At 64.6% G+C, this 15,820-nt stretch overlaps 2 protein-coding genes across 5 annotated transcripts; one reads left to right on the top strand and one right to left on the bottom strand.

Annotated features, from left to right (window-relative positions):
* Positions 1 to 18: 18 nt before the first annotated feature.
* On the bottom strand, positions 19 to 4,253 carry LOC115598808 (collagen alpha-1(I) chain-like). The gene is made up of 2 exons (XM_030456671.1): positions 2,960 to 4,253; positions 19 to 641 (listed from the first exon to the last, which is right to left on the bottom strand). The coding sequence occupies exons 1-2, from the start codon at positions 4,251 to 4,253 to the stop codon at positions 19 to 21; spliced, it is 1,917 nt and encodes a 638-aa protein (XP_030312531.1).
* On the top strand, positions 2,780 to 14,852 carry FURIN (furin, paired basic amino acid cleaving enzyme). 4 transcript variants are annotated; one of them, XM_030457114.1, is made up of 16 exons: positions 2,780 to 2,913; positions 4,566 to 4,949; positions 7,780 to 7,878; positions 8,033 to 8,128; positions 8,448 to 8,576; positions 8,824 to 8,900; positions 9,243 to 9,331; positions 9,569 to 9,741; positions 10,418 to 10,630; positions 10,909 to 11,009; positions 11,097 to 11,200; positions 11,328 to 11,445; positions 12,098 to 12,277; positions 12,361 to 12,485; positions 12,919 to 13,035; positions 13,129 to 14,852. In XM_030457114.1, the coding sequence occupies exons 2-16, from the start codon at positions 4,770 to 4,772 to the stop codon at positions 13,695 to 13,697; spliced, it is 2,370 nt and encodes a 789-aa protein (XP_030312974.1). In that variant the 5' UTR covers positions 2,780 to 2,913; positions 4,566 to 4,769; the 3' UTR covers positions 13,698 to 14,852. The 4 variants fall into 4 exon arrangements, with proteins under 4 accessions (XP_030312974.1, XP_030312973.1, XP_030312972.1 ...); XM_030457113.1 differs by having other exon boundaries at positions 2,854 to 3,112; XM_030457112.1 differs by lacking the exon at positions 2,780 to 2,913 and adding an exon at positions 3,987 to 4,057.
* Positions 14,853 to 15,820: the final 968 nt, after the last annotated feature.

Raw genomic sequence — 15,820 nt, 5'->3', positions numbered from 1 at the left:
GCTAAAGAGGCGCGGGAGTCACTTCCGCCGTGCGGCGGGCGGTGGCGGCCCCGGTGCGAGGCCTGGGCAGGGCCGGGCTCGTCCTGCGCGGAGCAGGCGGCGTCTTGGGCGGGGTCGAGGAGCTCCGGGCGGGAGCAGGGTGCGGGCGGCTGCCCCCGCTTCCTTCCCCTGACGCAGCGGGGCTGCTTTTCCGGGAAAACCCCAACGCGGGCCGCTCCGCAGGGGCCGGGCTGGGGCCCGGCTGTGTCCTCCCTGCTCCCCGATCTCCCAGCGCAGGAGGCTGTGGTGTCCTCCCTGCTCCCCGATCTCCCAGCGCAGGAGGCTGTGGTGTCCTCCCTGCTCCCCGATCTCCCAGCCGGGGATTTCGCGGAAACCCAAACCTCTCCATCTGCCCGGAAGGCGGCCGGCGCGGTTGCGGCTGCTCCTGACGCAGTTTTGCCCAATTTGCAGAGAATTCTTCTGCCCTGCGGCTCCCTGCCCTCGCGTCTTCCCCGCAGCCCCGGGGGCCCTGAGGCAGCACCGGCTGCCGGCGGGAAACCCCTCCCGGCTGCCGCGAAGCAGCCCCGGTCCCTTCCGGTATTGGCGGGGCCAGCGGGACGTCCTGGCGCTCAGTTTATGCAATCGTTGACTGAAAACGCACTCTTTTAAAAAAATTATTTCCTAATTGTCACCCCTAGAAAATCTCTTAAATTCAGGGTGAGATCTCGGGGTTTCTGCAATTAATGATTTCTTGCTGCAAATGAACTCAGTGCTCATCTTTACAGGTGGAGACTCTGCTATAGCACAACACAACACTAGTTCTGCTCTTGTGGTGGGTGTGAGGGTTGTTTCACACCAGACGCCCTGCCGTGGATCTCAGCACCCTAAGACAGGTGTGCTTCTCCAGTGGGGTCAGTGCTGGGCTGCAACCCCAAAGGATTCTACTCCCAGAAGGATCCCGTCCAGCCTCGCCCAGGGGCAGCCAGAGCTCACTGGGCTCATTCTGGCCTTGGTACCTGGATGATAATTGGAGTGTTTGGTGACCTGGTGAGATCTGGGTCTGGTGTGTGCTGACAGTGTGTCCCCCGGGGCAGGGGCAGCACACAAGGCACAGGCTGTCCTGGGCAGGTGAAGCAGAAGGGAAAACCTCAGCAAACAGGGAAGCACTCTGATGGCCCAGGGTGGCTCTGTGACCACAGGCACTGGAGGAGCAGCCCCAGCCTGACACGTGGCTCAACATGGGTCAGGAACACGTGTCAGGCTGGGGCTGCTCCTCCACACTATCCACATCCCCACTCCTGGCTCACCAAACCCTGCAGGGCTCGTGTGGAGGGGCTGAGCTGGGGTTCTGCTGCTGTTCACTGGTGTGGGACCCCCCGAGTGCTGCTGGCACCTCACGGGAAGGCACAGGGATAGCTGTGGGGGCAGGCGATGGCAGGGTGGGTGCTGTGGGTTGGTGTTAGGGTGGTGGTGGGGCTGAAAAGCCAGACTCAGCCCTGTTGGTGTCTGCGGGGCAAGGACAGGGCGTGGGGGCAGGGCCCGGCGTCCCCGCCTGTGACTGCAGCGGGTGTTGTGTCTGGAGTGTGGCCCTGGGCACTGCGAGGGGGGCCCTGCAGAACCCAGATCCTGGCTGGTGCTGGGGCCTTCCCAGGAGCCAGGCAGTGCCCATTGGTGGGGGAGCACTGGGGGAAAGGAGGAGGTGGATGGAGCTTCAGGAGGGATCGCAGGGGGGCTGGGGAAGGGCAGAAGGGCACGGGCAGAGCGGGTTGCTGTGCTCCAGATGTGGTCCCTTGGGTGTCCCCTGCCTGCCTCTCTGCTTTTTCCTGCTGCTTGTGAGGGCCCTTGGCCCTTCCTCCACCAGCTCCTGCTCCCTGGGCTGCTACTGAGCAGTGCCATGGCCCCTGACTGCATCCCCGAGCCCCTCCGAGTAGGGGTGCAGCCACCTCACTGCCCTGCCCCCTGGCAAGCTGGGGCACAGAGCAGTTGCATCACTGTCAGGGCTTGTGCAGTCCCTGCCAGACAAAAGCCTAAAACTGACCTGATTTTTCCATGGAAGTGGGTTTGTGTCAATTGCTGCGTGCTGCCGTGCCGTGCCGCAGCGTGCGGGGGGCAGGGGGGTCACTCCCCAGTGCTGGGCATGGGGGCTCATGCTCCTGGCAGACCCCCCTGTGAGGAGGGGGATGCTGAGCAGCTGTTTGGGTCTGGCCTGGGCCTGTGCTCCCTCTGGTGCTCCCTCTGGCCCTGGGGGCTGCTGGTCCGGTGGCCTCTCCGGCCCCATCCCGGTGGTCCAGGTGCCAGGTGTTGCCTTTGGCAGGGGTGCAGGGTCAGCGTGCAGGGCCAACACCAACAGTTGGTGTAAAGGAGCAGTTCCTCCTGCCCACGGCACACAGATAAGTGTACAAGGGCCCTTTGTCAGCTCCTCTGCCCAGGTGCCACGGCTTGTCACCAGCTGGGGCACAGCCAGCACCCGGGTGTGGTGGGGGCAGGGGGAGGCCCTGCTGGGCTGGGGTCAAGCCCAGGACCTGCCCCTGGCACACAGATCCCCCCATATATCCCCATGGGTGCTCCCGGGACACCAGGAACAGGCTCCTGAGCAGGCTGTGGGGTTGTGGGGTGACTGCTGTGTGCCCTGGGATGCTGGGGATTCCCCGGGACTGGGGCACTGGAGGGTGGTCCCAGGGTCCCCGGTGTCTCTCAGGGCCTCTGCCCCAGGGAAAGCTGCAGCCGGGGGTGTCCTGCGGAACTAACCCAGTTTCACAGAAATCTGCCCTGTGCCAGATTTTCTGGGCTGTTCTCGGCATCCCGGTTACCACGGTGACTGCTTCCTGTGCGATCGTGAGTGCCGCACGATCTGAGCGCTGATAAGAGCTGTTCGGTGACAACCCAGCCAGTCCCTTCCCCCTGCCTGGACCCGCCGCAGGATCCAGGATCCAGGTTAGTTGGGGTTCTGCTGCCTTGGCTCTTCGGTCCCGGCTGTCACCTCTCGACACGCTCCCGCGCACCGGGACAGGAGCGCTCTGCGTTTCTGGAAGCCGCAGCTCACCCCGCACCTCTCCGCGGCTCGAGTCTCTCTCCTGCGTTTTCCTGGTGTTGCCGCTTCCCGGACAGCCCCGTCGGGAGTGCAGCCCCCGCGGTACGAGAAGGCCGGTGCCGTTGACCCGGTTGAGGAACCCCGTGTTCTGGCAGCTGCTGGGGCTGAAACGGGTCGGCCTGGGTGGGCTTGTGTCCCACCAGCCCTCAGAGCAGGGACGTGGGACAAGGTGTCTTTGAGGGCCCGTATCTGTGGGCACCCAGCACCCTGGTCTGTGCCCAGGACCCACGGGGGTCTGGGCCCTTTGAGGCAGGTCCAGGACGACTGCACGGAGGGCACGGGCAAGTCCTTGGTGGGCACCGGCAGGCCCCGGTGGGCACGGGCGGATCCGAGTGGGCACTGAATGTCCCCAGTGGGCATCGGCAGTCTCGGGTGGGCACCGGCTGTCCCCAGAGGGCACGGGAAGACCCCAATGCACGTGGACAGTCCTGAGTGGGCACTGGCAGCACCGGGTGGGCACGGGCATCCCCCAATGCACGTGGGCAGCCCCGGGTGGGCATGGGCAGCCCCCAGTGGCCGCGGACCGGTCCGGGGTCAGCCCCGTGGTATCCCTGCCATGCCCGTTGCGGGCGGAGGGCCGTTGTCCGCAGGCCCAGGCGGGTTTTTTGCGGTGCTGCGGGAGGGTATCGGTCCCCGCTGCGCCCGGGGGTCCGCGTCCCCGTGTCGGGGCGGGCGGGGCGGTCGTCGGTGACGGCATCCGGCAGCGCCCGGCGGAGCGGCGGGGCCGGGCCGGGCCGTGCCGGTCCGTGGGCGGGCGGAGCGGTCCCGGCGCAACGGGGCCGGTCGGCGCGGGGAGGGGCGGGACGAGGTCCTGACAGCTGCGGGGCTGGTAAACAAGCGGCCCCGCCGGCCGTCCCGGCCGCCCCTGCCTGGGCCGGGCCCGGCTCCGGGGCGGGCGCTGCGGGCGGTGTGACGCGGCGGCGCCGCCGACATTGGGGCCGGGCCGGCGGCGGGACGGGACCGGGAGCGGAACCGGGAGAGGCCGCGGTAAGGGAACGGCCCCATGGCGGGGAGAGAAGCCGGATTTTGGGAGAAGGAAGGGGTCAGGACGCCTCCCGGCATGGTCGGGGGCCACGGCCGAGCCGCCAGCCGTCCCCACGGCACGAAGGTGGCCATGGGGACGGCTGGCGGCTCGACCGTGCCCCCGGGGAATGTGTTGGGACTGGCGAGGAGGGTTTAGCATCCCGGATAGGCTGGGGAAGGGCTTTCTGGGCACTGCAGAGCATGGCGGCACGGCTTCCCTCGCCTTCTGCCTTCTCTCTCCCCTCCCGCTTCGTACCCTCCGTGTTTGGAAGCGCGGAGTCTAAGTACACATTGGGCAATGCGAAGGTAAACAGCGGAGGTAAACAGGCGGGACAAGCCATGCACAGAGCCACCACGGTGTGCCTGAGCCGCGGTGACAGCAGGCACTCTGTGCCCAAAGCCCCTTGTCCCCACGCCAGGTCTCGGTCCGGTGCCTTTCCCAAGCTCTGACGGCTCTTTCCTTTCTCCACAGATCGTGCTGCTGCCCCGGACGGTGTGTCCCTGCCGCTGTCCCCACCTCAGCTGTCACGGGCTTGTCCCCATGCCCCCTCGGGCTGAGCAGTGGCCAGCGGGGCAGAGAGGCCAGTGTGCCCCGGGGTGCTGAGGCTGGGAGGTCACTGGACCCCCTGCTCCCGGGACCCTCCTGCTCCCTGGCCAGAGGAACCCCGATTCTCTGATGGATCTGAGACCCTGCTCGCTGCTCCTGCTCCAGACACTGGTGGTTGCCCTTGCTCTCCTAGCCCAGGAGGTGCTGGCCCAGCGGGTTTACACCAACACCTGGGCCGTGCTCGTCCCTGCGGGGCCCCAGGAGGCTGACAGGCTGGCCAGGAAGCATGGATTCCTCAACCTGGGCCCGGTAGGTTCCCAGCTTTCCTCTGCCTTTGGAATCAGTGTCCTCTGCTGTCTCTGCTGAGGTCTGTTTGGGCAATGCGCTCACTTCAGGGCTGCTCTGTCTGGCAGTGGGGTCATTGCATGTCCACCCCTTCCCTGCTACCTCCCAGCACCCGCTGTGTTAACTGGAGGGTGGTGATTACCTGGATGGAGCTGGGGCCTCCTTCTGCCAGTGGGATGGTCTGGTGGCACATCATGGCACAACATGGCATAGCACACATTGCCTGCTAGAGGGGGAACCAGGAAAACTGATCCCAGCATGAAAAAATTGGGAGTGCCTAGTGCTGGTGGAGGAGGAGAGCCATGTGTCCTCAACCCTGAGCTGCCCTTGGCAGGAGGTGTCTCAGCAGCTCCCAATTACTCTGGACTCTCTGTCTTTGGCAAGGGCTGCCACGTGGCTTTGCCAGCCCCCAGCGGGGGTCTGTTACCCCTAGATCAGGGTGGTGCCGGGCTGGGCTGGCTCTCTGGGAAGGAAGCAAGGGGTGAAATCCCAGAGGAAATTGCACAACTCATGGCTGTGGTGTCAGGACCTCTCTGGGAGCAGCTCTGGGAGCCATGGTGGGTGGGGAAGGTGGCTGCCACCTCAGCTGATCCCTGCTGGGGAGAGGGAGCCCCGAATCCTGAGGGGCTCATGCCTGAGAAAGGGGCTATGGGGGGAGGGGGGCAGGTCCCACTGAGGGTCTCTATGCTGCAGGGGCTGTAGGCAGCCTCATACTGGTGCTGTCTGCATGGAGATGACTGAGAAATAATGTCAGGGCAAGGGATGTGTGGGGCCAGAGCTGCTGCTGTGCAGAGGGGACTGGGATGTGCCCTACTGGTCTGAGTCTCTGCCAGGACCCCTGGGAGTGGGATTGGGGCTGAGGTGCTGGGCTCCAGCATCATTCCCCATTGTGCTGCAGAGCTGGGTCCCAGATCCAGCTGCCGGGGCCAAGTGGCACTGGTCTCAATAGCCATGCCTCCCCTGGCCCAGGGGTGCTCATCAGGCCCTGTGGTACAATGGAGAACCAGCTGTGTCAGGCCCTGTGGCTCTGCAGGGAGCCCGGGCCCATCTGGGATCTGTATTCACAAGCCATGGAGGCTACATGCCAGCTCTGTGCCCACCTTGTCCTCATGCTGTTGGCTCTGTGGCCAGATCTGGCACCTCCCAGCTCTCCTGGCCTGCTCCGTGGCTGGCAGGACATGCAGGCAGAGCCCCATGGGTTGTGTAGGACCTGCGGGTCTGGGTTCAGTTTCTCCCCTTCTGTAGCCTGTCCTGGTGTCAGGGCTGTGGGGAGCCAGGCTTCTCCAGTGGGTTCCTGGGCTGCTGTTCCTGTGGGGTGCCACTGGGACAGGATGTGCAGTTGGGACAGGGAGGATGGGACAGGGCGTTTCTGGTGCCCCGTGAGAGGCCCCCAGGGTCCTTATCTGAGAGGATCCTGGCCTCAGCACAGGGTCTGGACACTGTCCTCGCAGGCGTGCTGTCCTGGTGTACACCCTGCTCCTCCACCGCATGCGTCCCAGGGCAGCCCCCTGCTCTGCCGGGACCCACATCCGCTGCTGGTGGTCTTGCAGGGGCTGCAGAGCACAGTGAGGGTCCCTCGTCCTCACAGAGAAGAGGGATGGGTGCAGCATTGGGGTGGGAGCGTGGTGGTTCATGCACTCTCACCTCCTACACCCCTGGGGTGCAGGTCCTTGCTGGTACATTGCCCTGCTCCCAGGGGACACTGGTGGGAGCAGAGCTGGCTGGGGTGGCCATGAGCTGTGGCAGGAGGGGGGGGCAGGAGCAGGGAGGTGGCCGTCGGGGACGCAGGGGCCTGGGGGCAGCTGTGCCTTTGCTGAGGACAGGTATTGTGGGGATTAGGGGGGAAGCGTGTGGGCCCTGCCTGCCACCACGGTGTCCCTGCAGACCTAATCCAGCCGGATAGCCAGGCAGAGCTGCAGCCTGAGAGCGGGAACAATCAGGGCTCTGTCCTTACCCCCGGAGGGGTGGAGGTGCTGGGGGAGGGTGGTGAGCCTGCAGCTCGCTGTCACCTCTGCCAGCCCGGTGCAGTGGCCTCATCCCAGCACCTCCCCGGGTGCTAGAGCTGCCGGGAGTCCTCGCCTGTGCCAGTCAGTGGGGACACCTTTCCCCTTCTGCCCGGTGGTGTTGTGGCACATCTGCAGGGCTCTGATAAGCTGGGGGGGGGGGTTTTGTTAACTCCAACCAAGCTGTTGCAGCAGCCTGGGGCAGTGGGGGTGAAACATCCTCTCCTTTATGTTCTCGCAGCCCTTGAAGCCATATCCTGTGGCTGCCATGGCCTCATGGCTTCCAGGGGGGCAGAGTGGGCTCTCAGCCCCTTCTCCCCTGCCCAGGCAGGCTGCTGGGCTTCAGGCCCTGGGTGGTGGGGATCACCACAGGCAGGACAGCCTCTGGGATGTGATGGAGGGGATAAGGAAATGACAGCATAGGAGAGGGTTCAGGGTTTTAAAATAACCATCTGGATGGCTGGGTGGCTGATGTCCTCCCAGCCCAGCCAGGCTGCACTGAAGTCCCTTCCTGCTGTCCCTGTCTGTGGGGCTAAGCCAGGGCCATGACAGCACCATTGCTGTCCCCTAGGGTCAGACATCTGCATGCCCCTCTGAGTGGAGCATGGTGGGCAGAGGCTGCATTGCCACAGCCCCAGCTTGTCACCAGTGCTGCAGTCTGTCACCAGTGGTCCTGCCCTGAGTGTCCAAACACGATCCCCACCATCCCTGGGGCTCAGGATGGCAGCTGGGGTATGGGAAATTGGGGAGACTGGGCTCTCACTGCCATCCTGCTTTCTTCTACCCTGCAGATCTTTGGTGACTATTACCACTTTCGGCACAGCGGTGTGGTGAAGCGTTCCCTCTCTCCCCACCGGTCCTGGCACAGACGTTTGGCCTGGGAACCACAGGTATGTGCAGGGGGGGGGTGTCCTGCCTACCATCTGCAGTGGGCTGGCCCTAGTCTGGGGGGCTTCACCATCAGGCCTGGGGCAACCATGGCTGGGCAGAGCTCTGTGCCATGCCCTCTCTGTCCCCAGAGTTCCACAACCTCTCTGTCCACAGGTGCAGTGGCTGGAGCAGCAGGTGGCAAAACGCAGGACCAAGAGAGACGTTTTCATGGAGCCCACAGACCCCAAGTTCCCTCAGCAGTGGTACCTGGTGAGTGCCAGGCAGGGCAGGGAGCTGCAGAGTTGTGACAGGAACGGGATCCATGCCCCTGCCTGTCTGTGTCTTGGGCACAAGCCTGATCTCCATGCAGGGAGCTGTGTGCATGTGGTCCAGGCACAGCCTGGGGCTCTGTCTCATTTCAGAGTGGCTCCTCGGGTGGCCATGCCCAGCTCTCTGTGCCCAGTCCCTGGGGTCTTCTTGTCCCTGTGGCCCACTGAGCAGGGTGAGGGGCAGCCAGGAAGTGTCTGGGCAGACCCCACCGTGGTGCCAGACATGGGCACAGCTCCTATTGCCAGGACTTTTTTTGCAGTACAATACCAACCAGCGGGACCTGAACGTGCGCCAGGCCTGGGCGCAGGGCTACACGGGCAAGGGCATCGTGGTCTCCATCCTGGATGATGGAATTGAGAAGAACCACCCTGACCTGGAGGCCAATTATGTAAGTGTGGGTGATGCTACAGGGCAGTGTGCCACAGAAACCTGCCTGGGCTGCCCTGAAGCTGCCTGGCACAGGGCTCCTGCCTGCCCTGGTGGGATGTGGAGGAAAGTGGTGGAGGTGCATCTGGAGCCTGCTCCCCCTGCTCAGCTCAGCTCAGCCCCAGGGCAGGGAGCACAGGCGTGGCCCCAGGGTGGTGGGGCTTGGTGAGCCTGGTGGATGGTCTCTGACTGCCAGATCTGCCTTTCAGGATCCAGGGGCCAGCTTTGACGTCAATGACCAGGACCCAGACCCACAGCCCCGCTACACGCAGATGAATGACAACAGGTGAGGCAAGTTCAGAGCAGCAGAGCCCAGCCACAGCAGAGATTGGGTGGCAGCACCAGCCCACAGCATTGCTGGAGGAGCAGGAACATACTTCTGCCCCATGGAGCAACCCCCTGCCTCCTGTTCTGATAGATCAGCATCCTTTGGGACTGCTCAATGCCAGCATGGGCCATTCAGTCCCCCCAGCTCTGGAGCAGAGGAGGGATGGAGGAGCCCCACGGGGCCTCTCTCGGTGTGGGAAGGAAGGGAGGCAGCCTGGGTGCTGGTCCCTATGGCTATGGCTGGTGCCCAGCCCCACACTCATGCCCTGTCTGAGCACTCTTGGTCCTGTTTGAACTGCAGACACGGCACACGCTGCGCTGGGGAAGTTGCTGCGGTGGCAAACAACGGTATCTGTGGTGTTGGCGTGGCTTACAACGCCAGGATTGGAGGTGGGTGCCCCCTGTCCTGTGCCAGCCTGTATGGGTGCCCTGTAGCCAGCAGGAGTGGGCTGTGCTGGGGGTCTTAGTGCTGCTGGCCAAGGCAGGCCTGCAGTGGCTGGTGGCATGGGGTGGCTGTGGTGGCCAGAGGGCCCTTGCCATTGGCACAGCTGCCCTGAGGCCACCCTGCCCTATGGCCACCCTGCCCTATGGCCACCGTGCCCCGTGACATCTGCTCTCTGGCCCTAGGTGTGCGCATGCTGGATGGGGAGGTGACTGATGCTGTGGAGGCCCATTCACTAGGTCTCAATCCCAACCACATCCACATCTACAGTGCCAGCTGGGGCCCTGAGGATGATGGCAAGACAGTGGATGGCCCTGCCCGGCTGGCAGAGGAGGCTTTCTTCCGTGGGGTCAACCAGGTGAGCTGACCCGTGGCTCAGGTGGAGCTCCTGGCCCCTTCCCCTGCTCTGCTGGCCCTGGCTGCTCTCCTGGCACTCCCACAGTGTCTTCCAGTCCAGCTCCAGGATCAGGCTCTGTTGGTTTTTCCTGTTCTTCCTGCAGGGTGGCTCTGAGTCAGGGCTCCTCCTTTGCTGCTTATCCCTGTTCTCTCCTTGCTTTCCAAAGACCTGTGCTCCTGCCTGGCTCTGTGCCAGGCCCTCCATTGCCCTACCCCTTCTCCCTGTGCTGTCCCTGCTTGCTGTCAGCCTTGGCCAAGTCACTGGTTGGGATGTTCTGCTGAGCTCCTGCAGTGCTGCAGGTCCCATGCAGGCTGTCAACCTGGGTGACTCTCCAGTGGGAAAGATATTGGCTGGTGAAAGCCCCGCTTGAGTGAGGCCTCCTCTTACCCTCAACACTGACCTCTCAGAGCAGTCCCCGTAGCTTTGGCAGAGGGGTCTGGGCACCCTCGGTAGGCACAGCAGTGGTGAGGAGTGGCAGTGCTGGGTGCCCAGGCTGGCAGCTGTGACCGGTGGTGTCCCTGTCCCCCAGTGTCCCAGCTGCATCTGCTCCATCTTTCCCACTCCAGCTACAGGAGCCCCGGGGCTGGCACTGTTGGCTTGTCTCCAGATCCAGCCCTCACCCTGCCTCTGTCACCAGGGCCGAGGGGGATTGGGCTCCATCTTCGTCTGGGCATCTGGGAACGGGGGCCGCGAGCACGACAGCTGCAATTGTGACGGTTACACCAACAGCATCTACACCCTGTCCATCAGCAGCACCACGCAGTACGGCAACGTGCCCTGGTACAGCGAGGCCTGCTCCTCCACCCTGGCCACCACCTACAGCAGTGGCAACCAGGACGAGAAGCAGATTGTGAGTTGGGGCTGTGGGTCCCTGGGGACAGGATGCTCTGTGACCTGTGGGGATCCCTCTGAGAGCTGAGCTGCTCTGGTGCTGGGAGCAGGGCTAGTCCTGGCTGCCACCCCCGGGTCACTCCTGGGGCTTGAGTTTGAGGGGAAGATCATGAGTGGCCCCAGAACAGTGGCTCTGCCTCACCTCTCATGCCCTTTGTGGGGACATCAAGAGCCCCCAGGCCAGCTCCTGGACATGGCTGGTGCCTGCAGCACCCACCCTGGTGCTCCTCCTTGCAGGTGACCACTGACCTTAGGCAGAAATGCACCGAATCACACACGGGGACGTCAGCCTCGGCGCCGCTGGCTGCCGGCATCATCGCCCTTGCCCTGGAAGCCAAGTAAGGGCCTGGGGAGTGGGGCTGGGGCAGCTGCACAGGGCAGGGACCCGCCTGGGGCCGTTCCCTGAGCACCGCATCTCCCTGCAGCAAGAACCTGACCTGGCGGGACATGCAGCACCTGGTGGTGCAGACCTCGAAGCCCTCTCACCTCAATGCCAACGACTGGGTTACCAATGGCGTTGGCCGCAAAGGTACCGGGGGGCTAGGGACAGGCTAGGTGCTGGGGAGGAGCAGCCAGCAGCCCTGGGGGCAAAGGCACACATCCCCACTGGTGTTCTGTGGCCCCAGGAGCAGTGCTGACCACCTCTCTGCCCACAGTCAGCCACTCCTACGGCTATGGCCTGCTGGATGCCGGTGCCATGGTGAACCTGGCCAAGAACTGGACCACAGTGGGACCTCAGCGGAAGTGTGTCATTGATGTCCTCACGGAGCCAAAGTAAGGGCCAGTGAGCTGAGGAGGGCATTGCCCGGTAGCTGCCTGTGCACGGTCCCACACAGGAGCCCTAGTGCCTTAGGGTCCAAGGCAGGGAGTGGAAGGATCTTGGGTGCTGAGACGCCCCAAGAGCCCGACCATCCTCCCAGGAGAGCTCTGGGGGAGCTGCCGTCAGCCATCTAGCACTGAGGTCAGCTGCTGAGCCTGCTGGCTCTGGCCGGGCTGGGCACTGTGGTTTGGGAGCCACCAGCAGAAGTCATCCTGGACAGAGGGGTTTTTCAGGGGTGGACAGAAGCTCCTTTTTCTCCTGCTTGGCTGCTGCCACCACAACACAACATGTGCTGAGTCTCATGTGCAGCAGGGATGCTCCCTGGGGGCCCTGGGGGTGGGAGCATCCCAGGGCACAGAGAAGGCCGGGGCTAGGCTCTGCCTGCTGCACCTCCACTGTCCCCTGGGACCAGCCCTGCCCATCCAGGGCAGGCACTTCTTGTGAAATTAAGGATGGCTGAGCCTGTAATGTCCCCAGTCATGCCAGGCAGGGTGGAGTCAGCTCTGTGGTGGGTGAAGAAAGGTCCCATTCAGGGCCGGCACAGAGAAGCACTGGGGAGATGTGTCCCTGGGCTGGGCGCAGTCCCACTCTTGTCTCTGCTGGCAGGGACATTGGGAAGCGCCTGGAGGTGCGGCGGAAGGTGGATGCCTGCCTGGGGAAAGCCAACTACATCAGCCGTCTGGAGCACGCACAGGCACGGCTGACGCTGTCCTACAACCGACGTGGGGACTTGGCCATCCACCTCGTCAGTCCCATGGGCACCCGCTCCACCCTGCTTGCTGCCAGGTAGGTGCCGGGCTCTGAGGTGCTGGACTGGCACTGGGGGTCTGCAGGACACCAGCAGCCACCTCTTGCCCCTCCTTGCCCAGGCCCCATGACTTCTCAGCTGATGGCTTTAATGACTGGGCCTTCATGACAACACACTCGTGGGACGAGGACCCCTCCGGGGAGTGGGTGCTGGAGATTGAGAACACCAGCGATGCCAACAACTATGGTAGGGCTGGGCTGACCTTGCACCCCTGAGCCTTGCATGGGAGTGGGAGCAGTGCAGGCTCCCAGAATCCCCCTCCCCAGGCCAAGGGGCTGGTGGCACCTTGGGTACTTTGCTGGACCTGGCTGTGGGAGAGGCTGGAGTTGGACATGTGGGGAGGGGATGTGGCTGCTCCAGGGGGGGTGAGGGTCAGGGTCTGGGGCAGCAGGTGCCCTCCCTGCCAGCTGAACTGAATCCCTCCTGCCCTGTGGGCAGCCCTTTACAGGGGCCATGGTTCCATGTCAGGGGCTCCAGGCAATGGGCACAGCCCCAGTGCCCCCTGAAAACCCTGAGTGGTGCAAGCCCCCTCCCCGTGCCTGTCCCATGTGCAGGCAGTGTCCCTTGTGGTCCTCACCCCTGTGGTGCCCCCAGTGGTCCTCACCCCGTGTGGTTGCAGGCACACTGACCAAGTTCACGCTCGTGCTGTATGGGACGGCCACCGACTCCCCCAGCCTCTCCAACCAGCTGGAGAGCAGTGGCTGCAAGACCCTGACCCCCAGCCAGACCTGCGTGGGTGAGTGTGGGGCTTGTGGGGTGGGGATGGGGGCACAGGCAGCCCCCTGCCCATGCCAACCCCCTGCCCATGCTGACCCTGCCCTTCCTGCAGTCTGTGAGGAGGGGTACTACCTGCACCAGAAGAGCTGCCTGAAGCACTGCCCTCCCGGCTTCGCACCTGGCATCCAGAGCACCCACTACAACCTGGAGAACAGTGTGGAGCCCATCACACCCCACCTCTGCCTGCCCTGCCACCCCTCCTGTGCCACCTGTGTTGGGCCCGGCCCCAACCAGTGCCTGACCTGCCCCGCACACTCCCACTTCAGCAGCCTAGACCTCTCCTGCTCCCACCAGACGCAGAGCAGCCGCGCGTCCCCTGCCCTGACCGACAGCGAGGGGCTGGCTGAGCCCCCTGCTTCAGCCAACCTGCCCGTCCTCATTGCCAGCCTCAGCTGTGTCCTCATCGTGGTCATCTTTGTCACTGTCTTCCTGGTGCTACAGGCGCGCTCAGGCTTCAGCCTGCGGGGCGTGAAGGTCTACGCCCTGGACAGTGGGATCATCTCCTACAAGGGGCTCCCCTCTGACATCTGGCAGGAGGAGGGTCCCTCGGAGTCGGATGGTGAGGAGAACGAAGCCCGCAGCGAGAGGACTGCCTTCATCAGAGACCAAAGTGCCCTTTGATGAGCCCTCCTGCCCCTCCCTCCTCCCTGCCCAGCACCGTGGGCCCGGGGCAGGTGAGGCCGAGGGGCCCCGGACTCTGCCCCTGTCCCCCTCCCACACCGCAGCAGCCGAGGGCTCCCCCCCAGCCAACACCATATCTTGGCCCCAGCCTCAGCTGCTGGGCACAGCCCTGCCAGCACCATCCCCAGCACCACAACCTGCATCCTGCACCATCTCTCTTGGCCCCCACGTCCATCCTGTGCCCCCCAAGGGGTGTTTGATGGCAGCGGGGCCCTGGCACTCACTGCCCCTGCACTGGCAGCCATATCTCTGCTGCAGGCGGCTGCTGGGGGTCACACAAGTTCCCCAGGGCAGGCAGCCCGTGGAGTCCCTGGGTGCTGGTTGCTCAGGCCAGGACAGGGGCAACTCTGCCCAGAGCCTGGGACGTGCTCTGCCCACTGGGGCTGAGTCCACCCCTGGCATGGCCCACCCTCTGCAATGGAGGCACCCGCAAGGCTCTGCCAGTGTCCTGGGTCCCCACCGCCTCCCCGGGGCCCTGTCTGCCTGCACCGTGCCCTTCAACAGCAATAATGGCCGGGCCTCCGCTGCCCACAGAGCGGGGGGCAGGGCAGCGCCTTCCCCTGCGCCCGAGATTCGGCCCCAGGCACGGGCAGGGACCCCCTCGCACAACCCCTGCCCCGGCTCTCCCACCCCCCGTCTTGCCCCCGGCAGGGCTGTGCCGCTGCTGGCCGGGGGATCGTGCCCGTTCTGCCTGTGCTGGGCAGAGCCCGGCGCCCCTGCGGCCCCAGCCCCCCGACGTGCCTTGCCCCCATTTGGTGACAATCCGTTCTGCTCCCCGCTGGAGCTCCTGCCCTCGCCGCTCCCTTCCCGCGGGCTGGGGGCCGGTGCCACAGCCCCCTTGCCGTCCGCATACCGGGGCCGTGGCACGGGCACCCACCAGCCCCGTGCCAGCGCTGGCTCTGGCCCACTAAGGACGGAGCTGCCGGCCGGGGGCCACAGGACTATTTTTCTATAATAACTTTTTTTGGTGCACAGTAATTTTTTCTCGTAATTTAATCAGCCGGGAGCTGCCTCCTGAGCCTGTTTTTAATTTAATGGATGTGGATATAACGCTAGAGAGACTGAGTTATTAAATGTTCAGAACTATGCAAACCAGCTCCACTGCCTGTGCTCTGTGTCCCACGGCCGGGATCTGCTGGGGATCCGGGACCAGACCACCTCCCCCCCCCCAGCTCCCCCTTACAGCCAGAACCGGACCTGGGATTGCACTGGGACAACCCCTGCGTGCCACGGCCAGCTCTGGCAGAGCCCACCCGAGCCCCCCGCAGGGTGCCAGACCCCAGGAGGGTGCTGCTGGCTCCTGCTGCTCTCTGCGCGGTGGCCATGGTGGCTTTCTGCGGTCAGGACCGAGGTCCCTGCAGTCTGCAAGCTGCTCGGGCGCTTCTTGCCGGCATCTTCCTTTTTCGTGGGTCTGGGCCCCTGCCGCCCCTCGGCTCCGTGGGTCCGGGCTGGCAGCTGCTGCGACAGGGGTCCAGGGCCGGGCTGCGGGAGTGGGGTCCTGCTGTGCAGCGGGCGGAGGGCAATGCTGGCTGCCGAACGGGAACAGAGGATGTGAAACTGGGTGAGATGAGGTGCGGCTGCCGCAACCTTCCTGCTGCCGGCTGCGCTCGGGGTTTCCAGGGAAGGGGATTTAAGCTGCGCTCGTCCAAAGCTTCGCATCACAGTCCTGACCGTCCTGGTACTGCAGGGGGATGCAGCCCTCGCCCCACGCCCCAGCCCCAGGTTTGGATGTCTCCCACCAGCTGTGCCCGGTGTCTCTGGTGCGCCTGGAGCAGGCAGGAGGGCTCCTGTGCTGCCTGGGGGTGCTGGGGGTGTCGGAGGCATGCTGATGGTGCAGAGGAGCCCTTCGGCCCGGCTTGCAAACCCCTCGCTAAGCTCATGGCAATTCCGCAGGTGTCTGTGCAGCCGGAGGGCTGCTGGGAGCATCTGCAGCGCGGAGCTGCCCCCACCCGCTAATGAGCTCTGAAAAGCGCCTTTCCGAGGGAGCCTCAGCAGCACCGAGGGCTCCGGGGAGCTGGATGGGGCACAGAGGGCACAGTGGCAGACCCTGGCTGTGCCATGCC

This window comes from Calypte anna, chromosome 10 (genome assembly GCF_003957555.1).
Source record: "Calypte anna isolate BGI_N300 chromosome 10, bCalAnn1_v1.p, whole genome shotgun sequence".
NCBI classification, from domain to species: domain Eukaryota; kingdom Metazoa; phylum Chordata; class Aves; order Apodiformes; family Trochilidae; genus Calypte; species Calypte anna.
The sequence above is the reverse complement of the archived record's forward strand: the minus strand, read 5'-3'. Positions and strand labels throughout refer to the sequence as shown.

Coding starts and splice junctions, on each gene's coding strand:
- LOC115598808 (XM_030456671.1), bottom strand. CDS start 4,253: ATGCTAAACCCTCCTCGCCAGTCCCAACACATTCCCCGGGGGCACGGT. Junction 642..2,959: donor GCGCGGGAGCGTGTCGAGAG/GTGACAGCCGGG, acceptor TTTTTTTAAAAG/AGTGCGTTTTCAGTCAACGA.
- FURIN (XM_030457114.1), top strand. CDS start 4,770: ATGGATCTGAGACCCTGCTCGCTGCTCCTGCTCCAGACACTGGTGGTT. Junction 4,950..7,779: donor GATTCCTCAACCTGGGCCCG/GTAGGTTCCCAG, acceptor TCTACCCTGCAG/ATCTTTGGTGACTATTACCA. Junction 9,332..9,568: donor TTACAACGCCAGGATTGGAG/GTGGGTGCCCCC, acceptor CTCTGGCCCTAG/GTGTGCGCATGCTGGATGGG.